Below are 25,428 nucleotides of genomic sequence, written 5' to 3'. Positions count from 1 at the left end.
CGCATCACCATCCCAACTAAGGGATGCTCCAATTTCATATACTGTAGAGATTGAAGACACGAAAGTGAGTCTGTAAAAATAATATACTTGGATGCACATGAATCCTTAATCTGTTCCAGGGCTTTAATGATTGCCCAAATTTCAGCAGTAAAGATTGATGCTGAATCGGGCAATCTCATGGAAATTATTGCGGCTAATGGAAAAACTGTAGCACAAGCCACAGAATTCCCATCCCGTGATCCGTCTGTGTAAACAGGAATGTAATCACAATACCTCTCTTGGATTTCCATGAAATGTTGTTTATAAATAACTGCATCTGTGCGCTCTTTCTTTAGATGCACAAGATCAAATACAATTTTTGGTGGTTTGATACAGCAAGGTGGCAAAATAAAATATGAAGGAGTTTCCAAAATGTCTGCTAAATCAATGTTGGAAACTGATAAAAACTGCTTAATGCGAAGACCAAATGTTCGAATCGCATTCGGTTTCGCATCAAACAACTTCATATATTTATTATCAAACACCGCATTGTGTGCAGGATGTTTTGGCATTGATTTAATCTTTGTAGCATACTGCAGAGAAAGCTTTGCACGTCTAGCACCCAAACTAGGTTCGTGTGCATCGACGTACAAGCTCTCCACAGGAGATGTTTTGAAAGCACCAAGACAACACCTAAGTCCCTGGTTGTGTATAGGATCTAGCATTTGCAAGTAAGACTTACATGCTGACCCATACACAATGCACCCATAATCAAGTTTAGACCGAACTAAAGATCTATAAAGTCGGAGCATAACCTTTCGATCTGCTCCCCATTCAGTCTTGCCAATAACTTTTAAGATATTGAGGGCCTTTAAGCCCTTCTTTTTCACATACTGTAAATGAGGAACAAAAGATAGCCTCCTGTCAAAAATAATCCCCAGAAATTTGGTCTCCTCCACAACTGGAACCGGATTTTTGTCCAGAAACAGCTGAGGATCTAAATGGTGATCTCTTTTCTGGCAGATATGCATACAGACGGTTTTTGACTTTGAGAATCGAAATCCATTGTCAGTTGCCCATTGCTGAAGTTTATTCAAACAAAGCTGCAACTGACGTTCAATGATACTCATACTGTACGATCTGTAGCAAATCTGAAAATCGTCGACATATAAAGAGCTATCAACGCCAGGTTTTAAACACTGGGTGATGCTGTTAATTTTCACGGAAAATAAAGTTACTGACAGGATGCTACCTTGAGGCACACCCATCTCTTGGGAGTGAGAATCGGATAACGTAGATCCCACTTGTACCTTGAAAGACCTATTCTGTAAGAAATTTGAGATAAAGTCAGGCATACGGCCTCTTAGGCCCATGCCATGGAGGTCTTTCAAAATCCCATACTTCCACGTGGTATCATAAGCTTTCTCAAGGTAAAAAAAGACCGATACCAAATGCTGGTTATGGATAAAAGCATCCCTACAAAACGTTTCAAATCTAACAAGATGATCAACTGTGCTACGTCTAGTCCTGAACCCACACTGCATGTTAGTAAGCAATTTGTGGGACTCCAGGCACCAGACAAGTCTATGGTTGATCATTCTTTCCATGGTTTTACAAGTGCAACTTGTCAAAGCAATAGGGCGATAACTGGTAGGATTTGTTGGGTCCTTACCAGGCTTAGGAATAGGAATGACAATGGCTTTTCTCCAATCAGAAGGAAAGTCACCCGAAATCCAGATTTTGTTAAAGATATTTAATAGAACCATTAAGGATGATTCAGGTAAGTGTTTTAAGAGTTGATAATGTATTTCATCTGGTCCTACTGAAGTATCATGGGCTCTACGTAGAGCGTCCTGCAACTCCTCCAAAGAGAAGTGCCTGTTGTATACTTCAGCATTTTCAGATGAAAAGTTAATAGATTGCTTTTCAGCTTTATTTCTGACAGATGTAAAAGCATCTGTACTGAAAGAAGAAGAAGAGTTATGAGAGAAATTGTCTGCCAATGCATTGGCAATGTCACAATGAGACGTCACATCCGTGTCATTGACAGACAAATGGCGAACTGTATTATTGGATTCTTTTCCCTTGATTTTACGTATCCTATTCCAGACAGATTTCACAGATGTTTGAGAACTCAACTTGGAGACATAATTTCTCCAAGATGATTTCTTACTCTGTATTTCTCCAAGATGATTTCTTACTCTGTCTGATAGTTTTACGAGCCTTTGCCCGAGCAATGCGATAACTATTCAAGTTATCCCCGGTAGGTTCGCGTTTGAACCTCTCGAGGGTCCTGTTTCGCTCTTTGATTGCATCTTTGCATGTCTCATTGAACCATGGTTTATTGAACCGCTTCGGTACTGCCGAAGTCTTAGGAATAGTTTCCTCTGCAATATCTTTCAAGATGGAGGTGAACAAAGACATGGGATCATCGGCACCAGTCATGGTAGTTTGTTGCAGTCGAGTGCTGCATAGATGCCGAAATTAATCCCAGTTTGCCCCTGTCAACTTCCATCTCTGAACCCTTTCAAGTGATGGAGGTCCATCATTCTCCAAAATAATTGGAAAGTGGTCACTACCACAAGGGTCTGGACAAACTTTCCAGGAGAAATCAAGACAAAGTGATGGACTACAAAGGGTTAAATCAATGGATGTGAAAGAACCACTTGCATGATGAAAGTATGTATGACTTTTATCATTAAGTAATATTAAGTCATTTTTGAGAATTAAGTCTTCTAATTGTTTACCTGTAGTATTTATGTCATCGCATCCCCACAAAGTGTGGTGAGCATTAAAATCTCCCATGATAATAAAGGGAGTAGGGAGTTGGTCAAGAAGACCTTGAAAGTCCCTAGTGTTAAAATTGTAATTGTTTCGAGGGGGTAAATGAACTGAACAGAGTAATAGTTTTATGAGCCGTGACCTTTACAGCCACAGCTTGTAAAGTTGACTTTAATATGACTTCACTCTGGGGAATGTTTTCATTTACAATAATGGAAACGCCCCCAGACGCTTTATTTTCAGTTTCTTGACATTTATGGTAGAGATTAAATCCTCTGATGTCAATACTGTCAGTATCCTTCAGGAAGGTTTCCTGAAGACACACTGCAAGAGGATTATATTTTTGAATTGGAAGACTTAATTCATCAAAATTGGGCCTAAGCCCACGACAGTTCCATTGGATAATTTTATTTTCCATCGGTTTTATCTTTGGCTTTGCTGGTGGTCTTTGTGATCGGCAATGATCTGGAGATGAAATCTCCATATCATCATCACCGATATCAGCCAAAGTATCATACATATTGCTGATCGGGACCGAACGTTGTTCAATCTTTTTCAGCCTACCAGACAGTACTTCTGTAGCTTTTTTTGGAGATTTCTTTGTGTCACTGCCTGTCTTAGGGAGACTAGTGCTCGACCTATTTGGGGGATTCTTAGAATCCAATGACACTTGTGTTTCAATTTCTTTGTGTTGAAGAGTAACTTTTTCTTTTTGTGCTGCTTTCTGCACTTGTTTTTGTGCCTTCTCAATGTCAGATAGTTTTTTGTACTTGGCTTCGTCACAGTGCCAGGTTAGGTCTGTGCTGACCGCAACACTTTTAGTGGCGACTTTGGCAGCAGCTGCTGCTGCATATGACTTGTCAGCCACTGTCGGTGTTGCTGTCTCCACCAATCTTCTGGCATCCATGAAGGATATTTTATTTTGTACCTTAACCTGTTGAACTCGTTTTTCCAGCTTCCACCGTGGACACTTTCGCGAGTATGCACAATGGTTGCCCTTGCAGTTGAGACAAAGTACATCGTTCTTGCATGTCTTGCTGTCATGGTCTAAAAGACCACAACGAGCACATGTAAGTTTACTACGACACATGTTCTGACCATGGCCAAACCTCTGGCATTTGAAGCAACGCAAGGGGTTTGGAATAAAGGGTTCAAGCGGAATTTATTTACGGTTATATGGTGTCGAACATATGGTTAAGGACCACACACAGATATTGAGAGGAAACCCACTGTCACCACTTCATGGGCTACTCTTTTTAATTAGCAGCAAGGGATCTTTCACATGCACCATCCCACGGCCTTTGTTACACCAGTTGTGGAGCACTGGCAGGAACAAGAAATAGCACAATGGGGCCACCAACTGGAATCGATCCTATATCGAACATGCATCAGGCGAGCGCTATACCACTGAGCTACGCCCCACCCCGAAACCAAGCAAATTTACTAAACCATACCAGGTGGTGGGAACACCATACTGAAGCCAGATGGCTGTGTGGTTGTAGTAGACGAAGCTGGTGTCGACACTAAACCAGACGCCGTCGCTGCTGCTGCTGTTGTTGTTGCCGTTGCTTGGGAAACAGCGGTAGAACCAAATACCGGCTTAAAGGAATATTGTGGCTGTGTTGTGACCGATGATGAGGTGGCGGATGATGATGACGCCGTCACTGCTGTTGTAAGACTGGGGACAACACTCGTAGCCTGGCTTGTCGATGCTGTAGAAGTCGATGTTGTCAACAACAACGATGTGCTGGTTGCAGACACGCCTCCCAGTGATATTTGAGCTGTGGAACTGAAAACTGATGTTGTGGCAGTTCCGAGACTTTCACTTGTGGATGTAGCAACTGAAATTGTAAAACAATTATCATCATTTTCACAAATTTACAAAGAGTTTTCTTTGTGTTTTTTTGTTTTTTTCCAGTGGTAAAGTATTGGCTCGATGTGCGGTCCGTCTGGGTTTTTTTGCTACCCCTTCTCCTTCCTATAAGTTCAAGGTTTAAAATTCAATTTGTGGAGTGGGAAGCAATATCTGGCTCTCCAATTTTAATCAGAAAGCAAATACAGTGAAACCCCTCTAAACCAGACATCCTTGGGACCAAGACAAATGTCCGGTTTTAAGAGGGATCTGGTTTAGAAAGGTTAAGTTATGTCCTGGTTTTCAAAAAGGGACTCTGTAAAACGTCTGGTTTTGAGGAAATTCTGGTTTAGAGAGGGTCCGGTCTTGGGAGGTTTCACTATACTAAAAAATTGAGAAGCAGTTCTAAAAATTAATCTCAAAATTAGACTCCTAATTAGACTAATAGTGTACGTTTTAACAACAATGCAGAAGATTGGAGACACTGAAAACAGATTATGATACTGGAGTATACTGGAGTAATCAGTAGTCGATCTCATTTAAGGATAAACAGTAAAGTCAACATGTGTAACTGAAAAGCAATAAAATAAATATTATTTATTTAACTAGTTGGTCCAATGCGGCATGTAACACACTATTTGTTATTAATATTTATTGCAGAATTCATTTGCCAAAGCAAGTTTTGAAACAGAACCCACTTCTGGCATACTAAGTAAAATGTAATGAAAAGTTGCGCACTCAATTTTTGTTACATGTTCGGCAATATCCGTCTCTGCACCCTTGTATTTAGTTTTGGTATCACTTATGAAAAAACAAATGATGTAAATCACGTATCAAAATGTATTTCATTTTAGACATAGTCTGTTAACAGACCAAGGCCCCGTTCCACAAAGCGATTTTAGCCCTAAGATCACCTTAAGACCATAGCTACCATATGCACTTAAGGTGATTTTTGGGCTACAATTGCTTCATGGAACGGAGCCCAGGGAGGGTTGTTTTTTAATTTGTTGATAAATGTGACGGCACTGGTTTGCACGTGCTTTTTTTTTAATGTGCTGTACGCGACTATTGATTACTCCAAGATTATATATATATATATATGTATATATATATATGTATGTATATATATATGTATATATATATGTATATATCATATATATATATGTGTATATATATATGTCTATGTGTATATATACATATGTATATGTATATGTATATGTATATGTATATGTATATGTATATGTATATGTATACAGTGTACCCTCGATTTATTGCCACCCAATTTAACGCCAACCTCGCATACCGCCAACTTTCTTTAAAGTACCGTTTTCATTCATGTTTATTTCCCTCGATATAACGCCACCCTTGGTATCCGCCATCCGCCAACGACGTTTTTGAACCGAACTCCATTTAGTCATTATAATTCCCTCGATTTTGCCGCCAATGGTCTGGTCACAAAGTTGATTATAGTGACATAATTACTAGCGATCTGTTGAATGGGGAAATCCTAACTCTGTTGTACTCTGGCAGTACACACTGAATCTGTTTTTGTTTATTGTCTAGCAATTAACGGATGTAAGTGCTAGAATTGTTTAGGCAGGCGCGGTGTTTGTGTCCAATCAACACTCGGTATAGAAAGAACAGCCGCTATAGTGATCACGTGACAGAGGGGTGCATTAGATTAATTATTTCAATCGCGGATTGTTCTGTCGGGTCTTTGAAGTGCTGGCAACAACAACTCAAGTTTAATTAATAAACAAACTTTAGGTAAGTTTATTATGCTCAAGCATATTTCGACCATGGCCTCATGTTAAGTTGCTATTTAGCTTTGGCATAAATGCGACGACAGTGCCACCACAATCAAAAATTGTTGGATTCACACAGGGGTCGTTCCTCGGGATCCTCATTTCCGACTTGCACCAAGCACCAGCCAATGAAACAACAGCGTTGCGAGACTGGTTGGTGACATGCTGAGAATGGATGTTGATGAGTTTGTCAACATTGACAGCGAAAAGAAAGAAGTGTTTTATTTAACGACGCACTCAACACATTTTATTTACGGTTATATGGCGTCAGACATATGGTTCAGGACCACACAGATTTTGAGAGGAAACCCGCTGTCGCCACTACATGGGCTACTCTTCCGATTGGCAGCAAGGGATCTTTTATTTGCACTTCCCACAGGCAGGATAGCACAAACCATGGCCTTTGTTGAACCAGTTATGGATCACTGGTCGGTGCAAGTGGTTTACACCTACCCACTGAGCCTTGCGGAGCACTCACTCAGGGTTTGGAGTCGGTATTTGGATTAAAAATCCCATGCCTCGACTGGGATTCGAACCCAGTACCTACCAGCCTGTAGACCGATGGCCTGCCACGACGCCACCGAGGCCGGTACATTGACAACGAAGCAGAGACATTTGCTAATATCAGCGACGAGCAGATTCTTGAAAGTGTTAAACAGATTCACGACGAAACGACTGATGACCAGGAAGAAGAGTCCGACGCTGAACCGGAGCCCATATATGTCATATTCTTGACAGTCAGCAATTTAAAAAAAAAATTAAGTTTGGTAGTAAACCCAAGGCACCCTCACTATACCGCCAACTCAATATAACGCCAAAATTATTTTGGAACACTGGTTGGCGTTAAATCGAGGTTATACTGTATATATATATATATATATATATATATATATATATATATATATATATATATATATATATACATACATACACACACACACACACACACATATACATTATGTTGATTTTACAAGGAAAAGCAACAGGCTAACACTCAAATTAATATTTAATAGACAAGGAACTGTATTGGCAGATTATGACAAATTAAAACAAGGCTGACTCAACTGTTAGTTTTGACTGAACTTTTCAATTATATAATATTATAATACTCTTTACTTTATTAATTTCAATACAATATATGGTAATGTGTCATGGTAAACATAACAAAAGATATATATTTATTTATGTTTAGAATAGAGATGCTCTAGGAAAATGTGAACTGTAATTCCTCCTCCAGTTTAAAGAAAGAAAGAAAAAAATGTTTTATTTAACGACACTCTCAACACATTTTATTTACGGTTATATGGTGTCAGACATATGGTTAAAGACCACACAGATATTGAGAGAGGAAATCCACTGTCGCCACTTCATGGGCTACTCTTTTCGATTAGCAACAAGGCATCTTTTATATGCACCATCCCACAGACAGCGTAGTACATACCACAGCCTTTGATATACCAGTCGTGGTGCACTCGCTGGAAAGAGAAACAGCCAATGGGCACACCGACTGAGATTGATCCTAGACCAACCGCACATTGAGCGAGCACTGTACCACTAGTCTATGCCCCGCCCCCTCCTCCAGTTTAAATGATGGAACTGATGGAATATATTGGGGTTCATGTCTACATACGGGAAAAACAAAAAAGTTACTACGGGCAATTTGTATGGTCGGTACACGTGAACACAACCTTCAAATGTTTCTTTTCTTATGTTGATATTATTTTAACAGATTATGAAATCTAAAGTTGATTGCAGAGTTTCTGCCAGAGGGTAAAACGGGTATGGCGCCATACCCAAATTTTATTTTATTAAAGTTAACTTTTTCACAAAATTAATTACTCTTATCATTACTGTATGATTTTCTTAACCCTAACCCTAAACGTCACCCATTTTCATTCTGGGGGAGGCACCCATACCCCGTTGACTGTGGTTGCATTCAATTCCATAGCGCCATACCCAAAAATGTCTTTCTGGCAGGAACACTGGATCAGTTAGTGCAAACCGATTATATTCAATAATCAATGGTGAAATCCCAACCGATTCCTAATTCTAGTCTAGAGACAAATTTATTTTATTTTATTAAGAATAGCATTATTCTGCAAAAGGCTTGCTTGTTTACTTTGATCGCTCATTATTTGCATATACAAATTGTAACTTTGACAGTCTTAACCCAATGAACCCGAGAATTCGCTTTTCCAGCTTGACGTCATTTGACGTATACCCTAGAGCCGCTTTTCCGGCTTCCATGTGGTCTTATTTGTAAATAAACCTGTGGCAACAGTTTGGCATCATTTTTGACCAATCAGAATTCATTTTACAGCATAGGTATTAGCAGAAGTTGTCTTCCTGTGTGAATGTAAATTTGCAGAAGTTTTTTTACTTTTAAAAATTATTTTTCCACAAATATGAACCATGGGCGTATCAGCATATGAGCCTACCAACAAGGATCAATCCTAAACAGACCATGCATCAAGCAACTGCTTTACCACTGGGATACATTAAAGTTCAGAGTTTAGAGTTAAAGTTCAATCTCACCTTGACCTTTGTTTTGTTTCCGTTTGTGTGCAGCCTCGACCTCGTTAAGCATGTCGTGAACACGCTGCTGTTCTTGAGCGCGGTCCTGTTCATAGTCTTCCACACTGACTGACAGGCTCCCCGTTATAACCTGTAAATATAAAAAAATATCTTACTGACATGCAAATATAAAAAATATCTCACGGACATGTAAATATCAACAATATATCACTGACGTGTAAATATCAACAATATCTCACTGACATGTAAATATCAACAATATCTCACCGACATGTAAATAACAATATCACACCAACATGTAAATATCAACAATATCTCACTGATATGTAAATATCAATAATATTTCACTGACATGTAAATATCAACAATATTTCACTGACAGTACTCTGACTAAGAGACCCAGACGGACATTTGGACAGAGAATAATATATATCAAAACTGCACAATCTCTGCCTACAAACGGTAGTCAAAGATTCCCGCTCTAATACAACAACAATCCTATGTTTGACGTTAAATACCTTTATATCAATTGTTTTTGAGTTACCCAATGACACTTTTTTCACATATTAATCACTAATACACACACTACAGGAAGAAACCTTTCAGCAACTATGTATTTAATCAGAACATTATTAAAAGGGCGTATTATGCTATCCTGTCAGGGATGGTGTATATAAAAGATCCCTTGCTACTAATGAAAAAATGTTGCAGGGTTTTTCTCTGAGACTAAATGTCAAAATTACCAAATGACTGACATCCAACAGCCGATGATTAATAAATTAAAGGGACACACCCTAGTTACGACTATTTGTTAACCATTACGGTGTTGTTTTTCGCTATTAAACGCCATTTTTCACAAATAAAATTGCACTTTACTTACATTTTATTATTTAGAATACACATTTCCATTCACCTGAAGTGTTTTTTGGTAATCCTGATGTTTGTAAAACCACGAAATGCATTTTTTGCATTTTATCACAAGACGTTTTGTCGAGAAAAAAACGTTAAGCAAGCGAGATCCAATTTATTTTTAGAGTGGATATTTCCATTTCAATGTCACAGACGTTGGTATATCACGTGACCGTTATTATTTTGGTTCGGTTGGTTTTCTCGTGCACGGTTCGCGCAATCAACATCCGATTTGTTGTTGTTCATTTGTGAGATTTTTCTTCACAGATCGTGAACATTTTCAGTAACAATAAAGTTCAGACAAGTAAGTGTCTCAATACAAAACGTTACAAACCCTTAAAACCAATAATTTTGCTAAGTCTTACGATATCTGGAGAGGGGATACAACCAGGACAGAACAGTTGGAACATGTCCAGGAGAGGTGAAACGAACGCACCCCAAGTCTGTGAAATTTGTCGTGACGTAGGCATTGTTGTGCTTCGAGCGACATCTACCGGTGACATCAGAATACTAACTTTCAAAATTATTTCAAGCAATTGGGACATGGGGATTCCCATGGTATTTATCAATATAAAACCTGCTTTTTCACTCCATTTGATAAAAACGTGATCCAAGTGTGTTACAGGTTTGTAGATTAACCAAATTATAATTTATTTTCGCTGGATGGAACTAGGGTGTGCGGCTTTAAACAAAACAAAATTTTATCAATAATAGCCTAATGACTAACGTTCTGAAATGAAGTGTTGAGAGTGGGATACAGTGACCGCTGTCGTCTTCGAGCAGACATCGTAATTCCATCCAACACCGGCTGTTTGGAAGGAGTTGAGGTAGACGAGTCCTGAAAGGTAAAAACACGGGTATTAATCTTGAGTGCAGAAACATAGACCAATTTTTGTTGTCAAAACTTTTTTTTATTATCGACAGAACTTTGCTATCAGTTTGATAACTGATTAGCCACTACTATTTAACATGTTAGAACTGTGTAGATATTTTTGAAACTTAGAATGTCAATGGTGATACGACACAAAGCAAAATGTGCCTAGAGAAATAAAAAATATCTAAGACTCAAGGGCAATAACTGTCTAAAAAACCCTGACAGAACCCCATGAAAGTCAAATTTGATTTTAACTACAAGATAAAGCTACAATCAATTATAGAAAAGCATTCTAAATATAATGTTAGATGGTGTCATTCACTAAATATATAACAAAAATCCCAGACCATTATTTTATTAAATCCTCCACTGAAAATTATCTGCCACTGAGCTATACATATCGCCTAAAGCAGCGTTCTTATTATGCGATCAGTTGCACATGAATTGTCGGCTCTACAAAAATCGGGACGCATAAGACTAAAGTCATTACAATTTATGTGTTCTCAGTATGATTCGATCACATGTGACAAGTCAGCATGATTAACCGAATAACGAGAATGCCCCTTTAAACAAACAGCATCCAACTTTGAAAGGTAATGTTCTGCCTGACCACACAGGTTGTCTTTTACTCACATTTTGACTCTTATTTCTCAAGGAAGATAAGTCGGACTCAGTCTTCTCATGCAGCTTAGTAAACTGATCTTCTTTAACATCCATGCTGAAACATAATTCATTCCAACATGTTATTATAGACAGACAGTTGGGCAGGATGGAAAGAAAGAAAGAAATGTTTGATTTACCGACGCACTCAACACATTTTATTTACGGTTATATGGCGTCAGACATATGGTTAAGGACCACACAGATTCTGAGAGGAAACCCGCTGTCGCCACTACATGGGCTACTCTTTCCAATTAGCAGCAAGGGATCTTTTATTTGCGCTTCCCACAGGCAGGATAGCACAAACCATGGCCTTTGTTGAACCAGTTATGGATCACTGGTCGGTGCCTTGCGGAGCACTCACTCAGGGTTTGGAGTCGGTATCTGGATTAAAAATCCCATGCCTCGACTGGGATCCGAACCCAGTACCTACCAGTCTGTAGACTGATGGCCTAACCACGACGCCACCGAGGCCGGTGGGCAGGATGGAGACGAAACCTATAGTTCCCTCCAGTTGGACCGGTAGAGGACTACAAATGACATAAAAGAAAAAACAACAATGAAACAGACTGCAAAGGAAAGAATTCGAGTGATCACACTCTAAAATGAAAATATGTATATCTTTATTTGAAGTTTGTAACTAATACACTTTCACATATAGATTATATATGTACAGTAATTAATTAGTCTTTTATTGAATGATATATCTCCAAATACCTTATTAAGTGGGTATAACCAAAGATTACAAACTTCAATACATTATTTCCATGATCACAGAAAAAAAAATATCTGTTGAACAGCTGAATCTAACTTAATTATGCATAAAATAGAAAAGAAAAGAAAAAAGAAAAAAAAAGTCAAATGAGGGCCAGCGTCCTATTTCACAAAACATCATAAGTTTACGTCTGCGACTAGCAGTTATACCGGCCATACATTTACGTGTGTTTGGCATCTATTTCACTCAGAAAATGACATCATTACAGATGATGGAACATCTTAAGGACAACAGAAAATGACATACGTGTACTTTTAACTATACTTGTTGTACTATAACAGTAATAAGAATTGTGGTTTAGTCGTAAATTTAGGTTTACGTGCAAAACTAGGCGTATGATGTTTTGTGAAACTGAGCCCAAACCTTGAACCCTGAGGGGTAATCCCACTACATGTTATGAACTAGTGTTTCCCTAGCTTGTTTTAGCATGGTGCAGCACCATGCCTCGATAGTCTAGCACCATCTTGCCTCAATCAGCGCCATGCTGCTCTGAGATTAAACAAGCCTTTTTTTAGTAATTATTCTAAAATTGCCTTTATAAAACACCCAAAAAGGTATTATTAATTAATAAAATATGCCTTTTATATCTTTTGCCATTCATTTATTAAAGCAAGTACATAAATTACATTAATGTTTATTGTAATTAAAACATTTTTTATTTTTAATGAAAAACAAGTGCCCAGAAAATGGTGAAAATGCCCCAGAAGTCTTTGGTCTACCATGCCTTGCCTAATTTCTAGGCAAATCAATATGAACATATGCTAGTTACCTCGTCTCTGCGCATTTCTGTTCATCTCTGACTAGATCGGACGAGTTCAGGAACTCAGAGACTGACTCTTCACAATCACCAACACTTCTTAATGGCTTTCGCTTCAGCGAATCTCTCTGAAATAATAAACACACACAACATGTAGGCTCACCTTAAAGTTTTAGAAAGAGCTTTTTACCAAGTATGTTTGGAAAAATATTTATTAACCCTTTGACACGGACAACATTTACGTCGCTTACAGAATTAAGTGGAAAGTGGCATCTGCGTTATTTTAGTAATGCTGTGAATCAAACACGTTTTGTACCAATTCATTGTGTGCAAGTTTATTTTTATCAGTCACTGATTTAACAGGAAATATAATTCAATTAAGAACAAAGCAGGCATTCTGCCAGAAAATAATTTGAGGGTATATAATAAAAACAAAACACCACACATGGACACATTTTGGAGGAAAGGACGATTAAAATGCGAGGAAACGCAATGTTCCATGAGAGGAATACAGCTGATCCGAGGACAATTCCCACCCCTGCTTACTTCCATCTTTAAAAAAAAAAAAAAAAAAAACCCCACCTGTATCCATTAATTTCTAAGATTTTAGGGTACGCAATTTTACCCTTCGTACCCTCTGACAGAAACCCTACAAAGGTAACACACACAATACCTGCACCAACACGGACTTGTCTAACGCTCGTTTGGCCGAGCTCAGTGAACTCAGTATGGGGTTGTTCTTGCTTTCACCGCGAGCTCTCTTCGCCGGGCTGTCTCTGTGCATGTCAGAGTTGTCTATTGGGTCACGGCTCGGCGCAGACGGGCGCTTCATACTGACTGGATCGAGATGCATCATCAAACTCGTGTTCGACAGATCGGGAAGATTTTCTGGCATCGGTGGCAGGGAAGATGAAGAAGCTGTCGACTGGCTGCTATCCTGACGTCTGAAATGTTAATTATAATACAAACTGTTCCCAGAATTGATCACATGGTGGGGAAGGGGGAGAAAAGGAAAGGAATATTTTGTATGATGACACCTCAGAACACATTAAAGGGACTATCCTGAATTTGCTACCTTTGTAACATGTTTACGACAAACAGTTCCTTTTTGATAATTAAAATGATAATCTGAAGATATTTTCCTGTTTAGAATATCAGTATATGTACAAACAAGGTTTTTGATGTCTTCCTAAAGCAGGGCTCGAAACAGCAAGTGGCCAGTTTGCCAAATGCGACTTTTGGCAGCTTTAATATTAAAAAATAATGGCATTAGTCGCCTGAATAATATTATTTTCTTTAGAGCTATAAGATATGAGCCACTATTAATATTTGTATTCCACAATAAAATCATACTCGTGGTTGGCTTACCATAATTTGCCAACATGCATTATTATTTTTTGGTCCACCATATTTTTTGGCAAGTTTTGAACCCTGTTATGTCTGTAGTAACGCAAACCAGATTTTACCTTTCAATAATTTTGTATGTTTGGAAAAATAAATATTACAAAATAAAATGAAAAGTGACTGAACATTACAGGATACACTACACACGAAAATGTATTGAATATATAACTTTAATCCCCAAAAAGGCTCTGTTAGATGCCAATTCAGGACAAGTTTTTTTTAATTACGGCTATCTGGGTCCTTGTTTATAAAACTTTAGTCTAGACCCAAATATTTAATAATGTCACAAGAAAGCAATTTATATGCGATGCCATGACGTTAAAGTCTCAAGTCGTAGAGATTTGAGTCTACAGGGCTTCTACAATTTTTTTATAAAATCCACTAGCCATTGGATCAGTGATTTTTAAAATTTACTAGCCACGATTAAAAATTCACTAGCCCTACTTTACCTTAAGTTAAAGTTACATTCTCTGGTTACCATATTATAACATCACGTACAAATATGAAATACAAGCTCAAATGCACTTTTAAAAAGGTCGTGTGTGTTCGCTATGAACGGATATCGTCAAACGTATACGCTTGATTCGTCGCCTGGTCCGCCATAGTTCGGCAAAGCACAAACGGCAGCCTGTTGTCAGTTTCAGTTGACACGAGCGTTTGCTGATTTCAAATTGTAGGGTTCGTCTCAAAAAATTAAAAGAGAAATCTTGCGCTGTACGAAGAACGTTCGGTTGAGGATACGGTACCAGAGTCTTTCGTTAAAACCGGTTTGATCTTAACAACGTATTATCGCCTGTCGTACCTTCCTATTTCAGAATTGATATTTTATAAAGTGTTAGTAGAACTTTCAAAGTTTGGTTTGTATACTAGTAACACATTAATCATGTATATATTTTAAAAATAAAATATACTAAAGTAGACAATGAAAATTTTCACTTCTTAATTTTACGTGTTAAAATCGACAAATTCAAATAAATATTATTTCGTTTGGAAAGGGTAAAGTTTGGCGGGGGGGGGGGGGGGGGGGGAGGTTGTTTAATGACATCAAAGATAAAGCATATTGATTTAATAATCATCCGACCCCATACAACTGTAAATAAGATGTGTTGAGTGCGTCATTAAATAAAACATATCCTATCCTTCCTTCCATCTGCTGTTGGATGTCTAACATTTGGTAATTTTGACATATAATCTTAGAGAGAAATCGGGTGCATGTGCAGGGGGAGGGTATTGGAGTTCGAAACTGAAATGTAATTTTTTGGGGGAGCAAGGCCCCATATAAACTTCGCTCAACAGAGTCTATAACCCCAACTCCGCTGAAATCACTGCACACGCGCCTTGGAAACCTGCTACATTTTTTTTTTTTAGCAAGGGATCATTTATATGTATCATCCCACAGACAGGATATTACATACCATGGTCTTTTTGGATACCCGCTGATGGGGATCAATCCTAGACTGACCGCCCATTTAAAAAAAACACCTTTTTAGGTCTAACTAATGTATAAAAATAACATATAGTCTTGAAAAATGTTACGTAAATCGAAGACAGTACCCTCTTCCTCTACCCCTAGAACGTTACATAATTAGTAACACCCCCTTACACGTAGCTGGCCAGTCAAAATTTCATGGCAAATCCCCCACTCACCGACCCCTGGAAAGGCGTACCATACCTCTATGGATATAAATATGTTTTGGAGATATGAGACGACCCCTCAATCAAGATGGTTAAATTTGTTCAAAAATTACGAAATCTCACGTGATCTCTTGTTGGGGAATTCTATACTTGTGATAAGCCAATGAAAACCGAGATCGGTACGAGCCCGTCAAAACTGTCCCACTTTCAAAATACTGGCTTTGTTTTTGACCTGGATAAGCCAGAGTAGTGAAACCAATGCAGACTGCGGTGTCATATATGCACCAAACGTAATTGGATTTTCTGTTCTATATGCTTAAATAATAAAAATATTCCAAGGAATGTAGTTTTAGTATAATTTTACTAAATAATAGTAATAATTATAATTAGATATGTCAGCTAAGGAGGGAGATAGAGCTTTAAGATACTAACACTAGAGGGTGGGGTGGAGGCAGGATATTCATATTTACAAAATAAGACTTAACTGCAACATTTGACAAAAAAATTGGGCATGGCAATAGTAGATATGGGGCTATTATAATCTAGACGCCCTGGTCTAGGCTCTAAAAGTTTTATAAGCATGGGATCTGGTGTCTTAACATATTACTTCAATACTTGATGTGAGAAATAGAGGAGAAACCAGTTGCAGCCACATGGCCTTCTCCTACTAATAAAGCAGCAATATTTGTTTATATGCACTCTCCAACACAGGACATTCCACAGCCTTTAATGTACCAGACAAGGTAGGCATTGGTTAGATTTGGAAAAACTTAGTCCATAGAGGAAAACTTATCATCATGTGACCCATGGCACCTCTTGTGAGCACTCTACCACTGAGCTACATCCCATAATTACTATTTTAAGAATAGTGGGTTTGCAGCAATTATTTCTTTATGCAAAGGTGGTTTAAATATCTGTAAACATTACTTTCAGCTATATTAAAAAAAACCTGTCCAATCCCTCTCACGTGATTACTTTTAGAAGTCCATTTAAACAAAACTAGGTTAATTTTAAGTCACGTTTTAGTAACCCGATATATAGATGAATAGTGAATGATGGGAGGGGAGGGGGCCCAGGGAGGGGCACATAACTTTTAAATACACTGGCCACATAAGCAAAGAATTAAATGAATATAATGATTATATGATCAATTGACTACTGAAGTTTAATCAAGGGTCTATACACAAAATAGGATATATGCAAAAACCTGAACATACACGTACGACCTCTTTAACCATCTCCACCCCCATGACGCCATACACAAATTTACCAAATTATGTAAGCTCCCTCCCCACCTTCTCAGAAAGCTTCTGTAGGCGTGTATTTGGTGTATGATTGCCTAACGAGTTCTAAATGGAGGTGTGACATGCAATTCTTACAAACCTTCTCTTTGCTTGCTGGTCAGACTCGTTCACAAAAGTCTCATCTGTCTGAACCATGGATCTCTTCCTGAAACAAGTTTAATTAATTAACTGACAGTTTATTGCCATAAAGAAATGGAATGCCTGTTTAAGACATCCCAGCAGATTTTAGTCCTAGCAATTAGCAGCAAATGATCTCTAAAATGCATTCTCACAAACCTGAGGACAAAACCTACAGCATTTTACAGACCCCGCCATATACAGGGAATGACAATTTGTATTTTCAGCTGAAATTAGCTGGGGTCCAGGGGACCGCAGGTCCCTGGCCAGGTCCAGGGCAGAGACTGTGGCTTCATCCTCCTTTGCGATCAGTTTCACCATTTTTGGACGGAAAAATCACATATAAAAGCACTCTATCACCACTGCAGAAAACACAGTCGAAAATGGCGGTTGTTTTGCACATAACTGAAGGGCTACGCTGATTGGTCTCAATATCTCAGACGTCTCAATTTTAGCCAATCACAGTGGTCGTAGTAAACAGTACTAAACACATACATACAAAGCTAGTTTTGTTTTATTTTCGTATACACAGAGTGCGTCGAAATAAACAAACATGGCGGCCGCTACATTACGATAGCAGCACAACCTTAACATTAACTGATATTTCCACAGAGTGCAAGGCATATAGCTATATTTTACCCCCCCACACACAAAATGTTCTCAATGAATTTACACGTTTCACAGGATCGACTCTGGGGTCTAAAATCCGTGGAAATTCACGGATCCGCAGAAAATTCTCATCCCTGCATATATGGGGAGCTATCATTCTGACTTCCTATTACTCCCCTGAGATTTTTTTTTTTTTTACCAGACAATCAATCCCATGATCCATTACGTCTCAGGTAAGCAATCTACCGCCCACACACTAAAACCACTACTTTAAATGAAACATCTTGACTAACAATACCAACCTGCGTTGTCGGAGAGCACAAACAACGGCCTGGGTGTCAATCGGTTTTTGATTAACTGGCTTCTGTTCGATGAGAGGCAACACCCTGAATTAAAAATAAAATGCACATTAAAGAACAGGGTTGAAAATTAACATGAAAATCATGGTCGCCAGCAGGGCCAGTTGAAGAAAAATCTTACTGGCCCTTCTCAAATTCAACTAGCCCTCCAATTTAATTGTACAACAAAAATCAAAACTAGAATTTTCTTTGTTAAATAATAACAATGTATAATAATAAAAATATATATTATAATGCATATAGTCCATTTCCGTAACCAAAAAAAACCCCGATGAATTGACATGTAAGTTGTAAGTTCATAATGAATGAAGTTAAAGTTTAAACCCATACCGACCAAAAAAATTAACTTTTTTTAAAAAGAAATCCATTATAAATAAAAATGTTTCTTTACAAATTACCATTAAATGATACAGATTAAATATGTTTAATATAGGGGTAAAGAAAAATGCGAGAACAGCCAATTTATGCAGCTTGACGTGCATTGTCTCTGAAGTAATCGATAATGCAATATACAGAGACTAAAACCTTAAAAGGTAGTACAGCGACTGCTTTAGTAAATTAGTCTGAGTGGCAGTCCTCTATATGGCAATGCAAGAGGGATGAACTCTCAAGTAAAGGATTTCCTAGGGAGGGGCTGTCTGTCATTTCGCCAGCCAGCGGTGTGTTTTTGTCACATTGGTCATTCGATTCAGTTTCAGTGCATTTCTTTTTTAAACAGGTAGCCTAACATACTCGCCAAACTCTAAAATCAATTGTCGCCCAATGGACTACCTTTGTAAAATTCTTAGTCGCCCTTAGCCAATAAAGGTCGCCACGGGCGACTGCTAATTTTCAACCCTGAAAAAAGAAACCTGCATTGTTGGAAATGGTCTGGCAATATTCACTTCTTGTCTGGCACAAACATTATTGAAATTCACAACTTTGATAAACCATCTTATGACTTTTACATATATATGAAGACTATTCAATTATAGCATGTTTGGAAGTAGAGAAGATATATTTTTTGAATTAGCTTAATTCTCCAATTTTGGCCCCATCTATTAGGGCCCTGGGGGAGTGTGTCAAAATTATAAAATTTGTTTTGCCATGTGCCAAACAAGCATCAGAAATTACAGAATATCTCAATTAAAAAAAAAAATAAAAGTGACTAAATTTATAATTTAAACGTAAATATAGGGACTGTTGCCAATTTCTAATTTTAAACAAAGAAGCTACAACATTTAGGATTTAGCTTATAAAAAAAAAAAATAATTAGCAACTTTTTAATAATTAAAAAAATAATAAGTATCCTAGTTATACCGAAAATTGGCTAAAACAACTTCTTTCACCCACAAAGAATTTTAAAATATGTTTTTCAACAAATGCAAAAATGATGTGCATTTAATACCTGGGTGAAAATATAACCGACTGATCAGGAGGTGCAATTTTGACAGTGTTTGGGCTTTGACTGTAACTGTTGCTGGTATCAAGAAATGAACGCCGGTTTGTCTTCCGGAGTCGTACGGTTGGCAGTGTGCCAGGGGTAGATTTTGTCGGGTGATTCGGAGCATAGTGAAATGTTGATGATCGGGTAATGGACCGGTTTCCTGAACGTATAGATGGACTAAATCCTGGGCTGAAAACAAAAGAAAAGAAATGACTTCATCAAAAACACATATGTATTTTTATATCAAACAATTCATTAATTTATACTGTTAACAGATTAGATAACATGCAAGAAGGTTGATCAATACAATGAATAATTTAATTTTCTCATATAAATTTTATCTTCGACTTAAGATGCTTTAATTTTAACATCACTTGATTGTTGCATCTGTATATTCTTTATGATGTAATGGAGAGGTCTTAATACAGGCATGGCCTGTTGACCGATCTATGACCATTACAATTTGGTAATAAATATATTTAAAACAAATTTCATTCATTCATATTTTGCAAGTACATTCATTCATCCAAATACAAAATAGAAATATGTTTAATTTAAACAAAACAATAAAAACTGAAATAAGTCAGCAATTCAACTGCTTATGAATAAAACATTTGTTGTTTTTGACAACAGGTTTATGGTCCATTTGAAGAAAGTCTTGCTCACAAGATTAAACACTTAAAAAATTTAAGGTTTAAGAACAATTTCTTTAAAATTAATAGTTAAAAAGAAGGCAGGGCTCACACTGTAACAAGTTTTGGTTTAGCCAATTTTCAGAAATGTAGAGTATTTTCTTGAAAATCATTAAAATGTGGTTGATTTGAGGAATATTTTATTAGTCAAAGTCTATATTTGGTAGCCATTTTGTATAAAAATTATCAATTGGCTAATAATTGGGCAATGTACAGGGTGAGCCCTGGAAGGGGTGGGGGGGAGCATACCTAAACTGGCTAAAACTTTCATTTGCGCCAACTGCTCTTTTCACTCTTGGTAGTAAAGGGGTTGACAAAAGTGGTCCTGATGCATTCAGAACAGATCTATTATTAGTACTATTATAAACTTCACTGTTACGTTGTTGTGAATTATTAACTACGAAACTCCTGTGCTGTCTTGTCAAACCTGGTGTTGCACTTTTAATTTTAGGCCTATCCTTCAGATTCGGCAAATTGTAAGGATCTTCATCTTGGTAAAAGCGATCGGCTTTTGGACGCTGTGAAGCTATATTCTCTTTCGACTTTTCAGGTTTTCTCCTGAAAGGATTCCAACTTTTAAACATTTTGAATTTTTTCTTTAATTTACGCTTTGATCTCTCGTCTTTCTCAGACACCGGAACTTGTTCCCGGTCATAAACTTCGCCGGTGCTTGGTGAAAGCGCATCGCTAAGAAGCCCAACCAGTCCTAGTCCAGAGAGAAAAAAAGCAATTTGATAATTCAGCAAACACCATGTAATCAGAAACAATAATAAAAGTATTATGTAAGGATTAAAAGAGAACAACATTCTTCGTATATACTAAACATTTTAACACCACGTTATTTTTCGGACGTGCGAATCATCTTCGTAAAAGTAGATCGACGCTAAAAGATCGTCCGACTTGATTCGACTAAAATTAAAATTATTTTATTTAAAAATTAAAAACTAGTGGAATAGTTAATCAGTGTTGAATATTAAACTATAACACTCAAACCTACATCGTTTATTTGTGTTATTTCAATTAAACAAATATACGGATTCAGTGGATTAACAATTTATCATGTTTTGATTGGTTAATTTTTGTAAGAGCGCACTTTTTGAACAACAGAATGTGAGAAAGCATGTAGATTTTGTTCAGTATTTAAAAAAAAGCATATAAATACATGTAATCAGGACTTTTACGCAAGGTAGTATTTGTTGTACACTTACAGGAAAAACATTAATTAAGCTGAATAACACCCCTGATGATCAATAGACTGGATTTTTTGTTTTGTCAAAAGCTACAAATCAAATGACGGAAGCCGGACGATTATTGTTCCGATAGCCGGATCTGTATTTTATAACACCGAACAATTTGAATTTGCTACGCGCATGAGGGGCGGGGGGTTGGGTTGGAAAGTTAGTTTGTTTTGTTCAACCACACCACTAGAGCATATTAATTTATTAATTATTTGATGTCAAACATAGTCATTTAGTAGTTCATCAAGATTAACGTTGACTGCAAGTCGAAGTGCTCCACTTCGACTTGCAGTCAACATTAATCTTGATGAACTAGGTCATTTAGTTTATCAAATGGTCATTTTGACAGTCATAGAGAGGAAACCCGCTACATTTTTCCATTAGACTATGATTAGTAGCAAGGGATCTTTTATATGCACCATCCCACAGACAGGATAGCACATACCACAGTCTTTGATATACCAGTCGTGGTGCACTGGTTGGTATGTGAAATAGCCCAATGGGGATCGATCCTACGATTCCTAGACCGACCACATATCCTCAAGGGGTGGGGAAAGGGTGGGATGTAGCCCAGTGGTAAAGTGCCCGCTTGATGTGCAACCAGTCTATGATCGATCCCGTCGGTGGACCCATTGGGCTATTTCTCATTCCAGCCAGTGCACCACGACTGGTACATCAAAGGCCGTGGTATGTGCTATCCTGTCTGTGGGATGGTGCATATAAAAGATACCTTGCTGCCAATTGAAAAGAGTAGCCCATGAAGTGGCAACAGCGGGTTTCCTCCTTCAATATCTGTGTGGTCCTTAACCATATGTCTGACGCCATATAATCGAAAATAAAATGTGTTGAGTGCGTCGTTAAATAAAACATTTCCTTCCTTCCTACAAGGGGTGGGGTTAGATAATTTATTAAGGATGGCCTGGCAATAATAATAGCATTAAAAAAAAAAACTAAATTAAATACTGACACCATTCAGACATTTGTGTTTCAAAACCGCTGACAATGTAAGAAAAACACTTAAAATCTTGCAGGTTTAACGGTCATAAGGCAGGTACTAAACCCTACCTTAAAGGCTTTGTGTTTGCACTGTGGACCCAACAACTCTAAAAAAAATTCCAGTAGGCTTGGTAAAACATATTTATATAAATTTTACATACCAAGTATAATAGAAAACAAGTGTTTAACGACACAGTTTGATTATTTAAACCTTCAAAATCACCACATTACATGTTGCATAGAGTCAGCCTAACTTTTGTATCTCCATGCATAGACCAGACAATACATACCACATACTTTGATCATGTACTAGTTGTAGGGCATTGGTGGGGTTGATATTAAAAAAAAGAAGTCCATCTCTGTCGTGTGTCAGGGCTATCTCTGGTACTCACCAAATTCGCCAATTGCTAATTTTGAAAGCAGTTGGCGAATTTTATTTTAATTTGGCGAAATAATTTCAGGTAATAATTGACATTTTAAACGAAAATATCTGTTGATTCCTGCAATTTTTGAGTTTAATAGACAATTGTGCTTTACCAAAGCTTAAGGTATGTCTGACCCGTATATATGATACAGTTAAGTTGCATGTTCACTTGTGCATATATGGACGCAAATGCAGCTAAAATCCCACACACTGAAGTAGCATAACATAATGCGGTCTGGCGTACAGCTGCGGATACATTTTCAGGGAACATTTTGATTTGTAAAAGTAAAGTTTGTTTTATTTAACAATGCCACTAGAGCACATTGAATTTTTATCTTATCATCGGCTATTGGACGTCAAACATATGGTCATTCTAACACTGTTTTTTAGAGGAAACCCACTGTCGCCACATAGACTAATCTTTTACGACAGGCAGCAAGGGATCTTTTATTTGCACTTCCCACAAGCAGGATAGCACAAACCATGGCCTTTGTTGAACCAGTTATGGATCACTGGTCGGTGCAAGTGGTTTACACCTACCCATTGAGCCTTGCAGAACACTCACTCGGGGTTTGGAGTCGGTATGTGGATTAAAAATCCCATGCCTCGACTGGGATCCGAACCCAGTACCTACCAGCCTGTAGACCGATGGCCTAACCATGACGCCACCGAGGCCAGTATTTTTATTTGTAATGCAAATTTGAGAGACCAACTGTACACAATTCGAAAGTATTAAATAGTAGTTGCTACACAATTTTTACTGATTACCAAATGTCTACTAAAAATTTAAAAAACATTTTGCAAACTGGATCACGTAGCAGTAGATACGGAAATGTGTAAGCAAACACACAAGTAAAACTGTACTGGCAACCGCAGAAATAGATACACACAAAATGCACATCCATTTCCGCATCTGTGTCCACACAGCATAATTACTGCATTCATCATAGATTTGGGTGGGATGTCAGTGTTCGAGATTAAAATTTTTGGCCAGTATCCCAGTTGGATACTAACATTTCAAAATCTGGTATCCCACCTGAGAATTTAGTATTATATGGTATCCCGGTGGGATACTGGGTTCTTGAAGTCTGGTATCCAAAATTAAATTCTGGTATCCCCGGGATATCAGGATACCGTTAATCTCGAACACTGGATGTAGCCCAGTGGTAAAGCGTTCACTTGCACAGTCGGTTTGGGATCGATCCACGTCGGTGGGCCCATTGGGCTATTTCTTGTTCCAGCTAGTGCACCACGACTGGTATATTAAAGGCCGTGGTATATGCTCTCCTGTGTGTGGGATGGTGCATATAAAAAATCCCTTGCTACTGATTGAAAAATGAAGTGGGTTTCCTCTCTCAAAATTACCATATATTTGACATCCAACAGCCGATAATTAATAAAAAATCAATGTGCTCTAGTGGTGTCGTTAAACAAAACAAACTTCTTGTTTTTGTCTTCTTTTATTTTTTCATCACAGATTTATCAAAGTGTTCTGTAGGTCCGAACATGCATGTAGGCCCATTCCCAAAAGAAAATGACATTCAAAAGTCCCAATTTTTATGCTAAAATTCCCAATATATATTTTAATTGTCTATTAATTAATTTAACAGTGGTGTACCACATTATTCAGTAGCCTGAAAAAATATCCCATGTATTATATACTTGTGTTCAGGGGTTCAAAAATCACATTGCCTGACGCCCGTGCCAAGTGGAATTTTCATGCCGGGCAAGTAATTATGTTAACTGCACATGCCTGATGACAAGTGACTAATGTAATGTTTTTAAATTTTGTTACAAATTTCGGTAAAACCTCTGGAAAGAGTTCCGATCGTGCGAGCATTTACATAGCTCTATAAGGAGAACTAACCCTTACCCTAAATGCTGGAACGATCGGAACTCTTGCCAATGTGACACACCAAAATGGAAAACAATGTGTTGAAAAGTTCGATAACAACTTTTAGAGTTATTCACCTTTTACTATCAACTAAGATCGGTAATTTCCGCCACTGAACGTTCGACTGAATTCATACTTGTAAGTAATCGGTTCGATGATTTTCAAACTTGGAAATAACTTACAATACGCTTTACAGCTTATATAAAAATAAAGTATACATGCCTTGTGTGTGCAGTCATAATGTTGAATCCTTGCAAACATGGTAAATGAGGTGGGATACAGTTTAAAATTGTCATGTTCAAATTAAATTAGACGTTAACGTGGTTCCTTAATCTGCTCTTTGCAAATGAACGGGGGCGTAAAGCAAGTTTATAATTTACGAGTTCACTTGAACAGAGCCTAA

General features: G+C 37.7%; 2 protein-coding genes across 2 annotated transcripts in view; one reads left to right on the top strand and one right to left on the bottom strand.

The window, feature by feature from the left end:
* Positions 1-21,328, bottom strand: part of LOC121389981 (nuclear pore complex protein DDB_G0274915-like) — a 35,334-nt gene extending 14,006 nt beyond the window's left edge. The window contains exons 1-10 of the mRNA XM_041521671.1: positions 20,723-21,328; positions 19,743-19,970; positions 18,299-18,382; positions 17,350-17,415; positions 13,601-13,871; positions 12,940-13,055; positions 11,369-11,453; positions 10,589-10,699; positions 8,953-9,082; positions 4,215-4,601 (exon numbers count right to left, since the gene is read on the bottom strand). Of these exons, the coding sequence (XP_041377605.1) occupies positions 4,215-4,601; positions 8,953-9,082; positions 10,589-10,699; positions 11,369-11,453; positions 12,940-13,055; positions 13,601-13,871; positions 17,350-17,415; positions 18,299-18,382; positions 19,743-19,970; positions 20,723-21,279 (2,035 nt within the window). The 5' untranslated portion in view covers positions 21,280-21,328. The remainder of the gene's footprint in view (positions 1-4,214; positions 4,602-8,952; positions 9,083-10,588; positions 10,700-11,368; positions 11,454-12,939; positions 13,056-13,600; positions 13,872-17,349; positions 17,416-18,298; positions 18,383-19,742; positions 19,971-20,722) is intronic.
* A 487-nt stretch (positions 21,329-21,815) lies between these two features.
* The window catches only part of LOC121390118 (condensin complex subunit 1-like), a 45,997-nt gene continuing 42,384 nt past the window's right edge, over positions 21,816-25,428 (top strand). The window contains exon 1 of the mRNA XM_041521852.1: positions 21,816-21,870. Coding sequence (XP_041377786.1) covers positions 21,844-21,870 — 27 coding nt within the window. The 5' untranslated portion in view covers positions 21,816-21,843. The remainder of the gene's footprint in view (positions 21,871-25,428) is intronic.

This window comes from Gigantopelta aegis, chromosome 15 (assembly GCF_016097555.1).
Source record: "Gigantopelta aegis isolate Gae_Host chromosome 15, Gae_host_genome, whole genome shotgun sequence".
NCBI classification, from domain to species: domain Eukaryota; kingdom Metazoa; phylum Mollusca; class Gastropoda; order Neomphalida; family Peltospiridae; genus Gigantopelta; species Gigantopelta aegis.
This window is presented reverse-complemented; position numbering and strand designations above follow the sequence as displayed.